At 42.1% G+C, this 5,216-nt stretch overlaps 1 protein-coding gene across 7 annotated transcripts in view; it reads left to right on the plus strand.

Annotated features, from left to right (window-relative positions):
* The window catches only part of SNX14 (sorting nexin 14), a 58,970-nt gene that overhangs the window by 53,538 nt on the left and 216 nt on the right, over positions 1 to 5,216 (plus strand). For all 7 annotated transcript variants that reach the window (XM_030042833.2, XM_030042850.2, XM_030042825.2 and 4 more), the window contains 3 exons: positions 566 to 661; positions 1,362 to 1,453; positions 1,609 to 1,665. In XM_030042833.2, coding sequence (XP_029898693.1) covers positions 566 to 661; positions 1,362 to 1,453; positions 1,609 to 1,665 — 245 coding nt within the window. The remainder of the gene's footprint in view (positions 1 to 565; positions 662 to 1,361; positions 1,454 to 1,608; positions 1,666 to 5,216) is intronic.

Genomic DNA, 5,216 nt, shown 5'->3' on the forward strand with positions numbered 1-5,216 from the left:
GAAATACTATCTGACTACAATGTGATCTAAACAACACATCTGGCCAAAGCTCTGGTAAAAGAAAGCTTGTGAAAGACAAAAAAAGAAAAGAGTAAGTCTTTCAGAGCCTAAAACCAAAACCGAGTGCCTAATATTTCTGATGAACAGCAATTCTTGTTTTCTCATTCATAGGTAAATATGAAATTTTTGACAATTCCAGGCAGTGTTTTAGCACAAGTTATAAATACTGCTTATAGTTTCAAAAGTATAAGGGAAATTGTAAGCAAGGAGATCATAACTAACCTAACGTAGAATTGATCCAAACCTAGAAGATAATGCTTTAAAAATCTGAAAAGAATGGAAACAAATTGGCAAAAGATCATTGTCCTCCAGACAGGTGGGGTATTCTGGATTCGATCAGGCTAATGTAAGCAAAAGACTATTATCTGGCAAGGCTAGAATTCCCTTCCAGTCAAGATCATACAGAAAAGAAGCTCAACTTCGAAGCCATAATCTGAAACACATTTTAAATGTCAGTGATGTGTAGCTGCCTAAAGACATTATTTTCAATGTGTCTTCGCTGCAGATGCTGTGTTCTGTGAGAATACTGAACCTCGCGCTCTCCAGGATAAACAGAAGCGAGCAAAGCAGACTTTTGAAGAAATGATGAGATACATTCCAGGTTCTGTATTTCATGACTATCTATATCAGTATGGTTAATCGTTCAAGCAGATATATAACTCAAATACAGTCACATTAGCTTTCCAAAACAAATAATACTTACGCTGCTGAGATTTGAGTTGACTGAATACTAGGTGTAAAAAAAGCAGGAGTTCAGTTTTGTCACTTAAGTGTTGCTGACTAAGGTTGTAGCATAGTGATCAATGAAGACATGATGGAAATCAAGAGCTTTACAAATATACTTAATACTGTAAGTTCTTCATCTTTAGAATGCTCCTATGGTTTGTATTTTATCCAGATGAAAACTGAGTCAAAAAAGGCACACCTTGAAGCCGGAAGATAAATCTGAGCTCTCCTTACACTGTATAAACTAGAGAAGAGGAGCCCATTTACTAAGTTATTCAGAAAGTAATTAAAAAGTTTCAGCTTGTGGTTTATTAAACAATGCATCAGGACAATACATGGATAATATAAAAAGTGTAATAATTACTTAGTTGTGCAGCCCTGAAGGAAAGGGAAGAAAAAAGGAGGAACCAAAGGAGTGTTTGTTTTTCCATTTACCACTTTAGATGGATAAAATCTGAACTCTTTCTTTAATTTAAACTTTTTCTTTTAATTACTGGAGTTCTATAACTGTACTGTATAGCTGCTTTGCAGTGCTTCCTAATGACTTGTGTATTTGTTGTTGGTATCTGATCTAGACTTAATAGGCAAGTGCATTGGGGAAGAGGCTAAATACGAAGGCATCAGGCTTCTGTTTGATGGAATGCAGCAACCAGTGCTCAACAAACAGGTAACTCGTAACACGTGAGGAACTTGCCTTTTGGCACAGAATTTCCTGAAGTGAATGTATGGCTATAGCAGAGAATTAAGCTCTAATTCAGAGTTAAAAATAAAAAGCAGTAGTGTTGCCTTGGAGCGTTCTTAATTTTCTTTACTTTCTTTTAGTTAACTTACGTGCTGCTGGACATCGGGATTCAAGAACTCTTTCCAGAGCTCAGTAAGGTATGTGCTAACTCTGTTCAAGAGCTGCAGAATTTTTCAAGCTGCTAGTGAGTCTGGTCATTGGTGCATTTTTGCTGTTGTTCCCTTGTAATACTAATTTTAAATTTTGGGGAAAATCTGTATTTTACTCATATGTTGAAATCATTGAGATCTGACTTGTTTACATTTTTGTTAATTAGCTCTGTGCAAATCAGTTTAGGCCCATTTGTCTAGCATACAGCAAGTCTGAGCTGCCTTTCAGTAGAATTGGACAGAGCAATCAGCGGTCGGGATCTCTGTGCCTTTCTTTTTGATTGATTGTCTCCACTCTATTTTATGCATTTCCTGATTTAGGAAGTGAATTCTGCATGCAGAGGTCAGGTTGAGCTTCAGCATTCTTCTTGAGGCTATTTGGCAGGAGGGTTTCTTACCTCTAGTTTAGTCACTGCAATGTTAACTCCAACTATCCAGATAAAGGAGAAAGAATTCACAGGACAAAATGCTATATAAATGCATCTCATTAGGTTTGTGATCCATCTGATATTTGTACTTATGTATATAAAACCTTCACAGAGTTTTACATAGTAATTTTGCAGTTTGGTCTTCACAGTAAGCAGGAGATATCAGATAGTTAACTAGATACAAAAAACCAAACAAAAAATCCCCTCACTCACAAGAGATGTTCGTTGCATGAGCCCAGTGTCTGAGAACTGCGGAGTGCCAACAGTGATTTGTTTTGCACGATAAACGGAAACGAATGTTAGATGTCAGAACGGAAGGTGCCCTAGCTTGTTGTTTTCGCTGAAATGAGGCCAGCTTAACAAGTCTAACCTACTTTGTGCATCAGCTCTGTAGCTGGCCTCCTCACGTCAGTGTTCAAACAGTTAAAACAAACAAAAGACCCAACCGACCAAGGGAAGAAGGAATTAGCCTGGAGACTTGTGTGCTGCAAAAAAGACCTGACTTAGCCCTGCTGTTTTACTCCGCTGAACCATTTTTGTATCTCAGCAGCTAATAATATATATATAGGAACATTGGTCTGTCTTCAGTTGATGCTGAAAAAAACTAAAGGCTTTGTGTGTTAAGCATTTAAATAGTCTTTAAAGCACCAGTGAGGCCCAGAGGGTGGGGATGAGTGGAATGACGTCTAGTTGGAGGCCAGTAACTAGGGAGGTATCCCAGGGGTCAGTTGTGGGTCCAGTCCTGTTTAACATCTTCATTAATGATCTGGATGATGGGGCAGTGTGCAAGGCTGCAGGCGACACAAAACTGGGAGGAGTGCCCGATACACCAGAGGGTTGTGCATACATCCAGAGGGACCTCGACAGGCTGAAGAAATGGGCTGACAGGAACCTCATGAACTTCAACAAAGGGACGTGCGAAGTCCTGCTCCTGGGGAGGAACAGCCCAGCTGGAAAGCAGCTTGGCAGAAAAGGACCTGGGGGTCCTGGTGGACACCGAGTTGATCATGAGCTGGCAATGTGCCCTTGCTGCAAAGAAGGCGAATGAATGGTGTCCTGGGCTGCATGAGGAGGAGTGTTGCCAGCAGGTCGAGGGAGGTGATGCTGCCCCTCTACTCAGCGCTGGTGAGGCCACAGCGGGAGTGCTGGGTCCAGGTCTGGGCTTCCCAGTACAAGAGAGACGTGGACATACTGGAGAGAGTCCGGCCAAGGGCCACAAAGATGATGAAGGGACTGGAGCATCTCTCCAATGAGGAAAGGCTGAGAGAGCTGGGACTGTTCAGCCTGGAGAAGGGAAGGCTCAGGGGGATCTCATCAATGTTTACAAACATCTGAAGAGAGGGTGCGAAGAGGACGGAGCCAGGCTCTTTTCGGTGGTGCCCAGTGACAGGACCAGAGGCAGTGGGCACAAAGTGAAACACGGGAGGTTCCCTCTGAGCATCGGGAAACACTTTTTTACTGTGAGGGTGACCAAGCACTGTCACAGGTTGCCCAGGGAGGCTGTGGAGTGTCCATCCTTGGAGATGTTCAAAAGCCATCTGGGTATGGTCCTGGGCAACCAGCTCTAGGTGGCTCTGCTTGAGCTTTGGACCAGATGACCTCCAGAGGCGCCTTCCAACCCCAGCCATGCTGTGATTCCGTAACAGTGTGTACATTTAATGAGGTGAAACATTTTTTCTTCAAAAACAAATCAAGATTTGTTATTTAATTTAAATCCAGATTATGGTTCGTACAACTTCTTAATCCATCCTTTTGTTCCGTGTAACTGTGACACTGCCTGACCACCTGCTGAGGAGGGACCTCCAGTGCTACCTTTGGTCCTGGTGAAACAGCAGAGTGGAGGGCTGGCTCCCCACCGTCCCCTGTGACTGAAGCTCATGGGAACAGAGTGAGGGAATTCTCTGGCCCAGATTTCAGTAGGGAAAAGGAACAGAAAATACTCCAACCAGGAACTTCAGCTATTTTCCCATCTTGGATCTACTGAGAGTCATACAAAAGAAAGTACTGCTTCTGTGATGTTTGACAGTGGGACCTGGTCGTGAGTGTCCTAGGTCTGTGATGGACTGAGTGAGGCAGCTGAGGAGGGATCACAATGAGAAGGGAAATGCAAGGTGGAGAGGGTATGGGTGGAGGGCAGTGGTTCTCATCTGGAGCTCTAAAAAAAAAAAAAAATCTAAAAAATTCCCGCAAATCACTGCAAACTGACTGTGAAGCCACTTGAGAAGAGAATTGTTTCCTCCAAACAATTGTAATGGGGAAACTTAAAAATAATGACTGGTTCTTGCTTAGTTACCAGTTTTACTGGGGGGAGGAGGAAATGACTCCAGTGACTGTTCTCTCTGTTCAACAGAGACTGGTCCTTTTTGAGTTGCTTGGTACCAAAATGCATTTGTAGTTACAGTGAAGAACAGAAGAATATTTCAGGTCAGTCAGCACTTGAAGGGAAAACTGAGCATCCTGGAAGTTTTGTTTTGAACGCTGTCCTTTTGGCAGGGGAAACAGCGATAGGAGAAATGGGAAAATTTTAATTAGCGGGGATGTCAGTCTGCTTCCCACTCTTGAGATCTGGTAACTTGAATGTATATCCTGCTACATGTACCAGTCGGATATATACTGGATCACTTGATATATGCTGTGTTTAATGGTAGCGTGCATAAGTGAACAAGCTCTAAGGATAAGAGCTGAAAAATGCCTGTTATGAGTTTTGCCTTTGATACACTGTACAGCCAGTCCCTTGGAAGTCTGTCAGACAGGATACAAGTAAAAGGGGCAGCTGGGAGAGGAGAAGCATTCCTAGCAGAGGAAGGAAAGAAATCCAGTTGAAAAAATATCATGCCAGTGCCATTTCCAGAGCAGAAAATTGCTGTGTTAAGAAAATTGTATTCAGCAGTTAGGAATGGGGGAGGTGAGAACTTCCAGAGAGAGAAGAAAATACCTATTTTGAGAAAGAGTATTAAAAACCTGAAGGCAGTAGCCTTCCTTTCTCTTAACTCTGGTTTCAAGTGGATGTTTTCAAATACCATTAATCATTGCAGCTCGGTTCAGTCATTTATATGTAAATATGCATTTTCAAACTTTGGTGTTTTTTTTTTTCCCATTACTGTTTAACAG

This window comes from Aquila chrysaetos, chromosome 2 (genome assembly GCF_900496995.4).
Source record: "Aquila chrysaetos chrysaetos chromosome 2, bAquChr1.4, whole genome shotgun sequence".
NCBI classification, from domain to species: Eukaryota; Metazoa; Chordata; class Aves; order Accipitriformes; family Accipitridae; genus Aquila; species Aquila chrysaetos.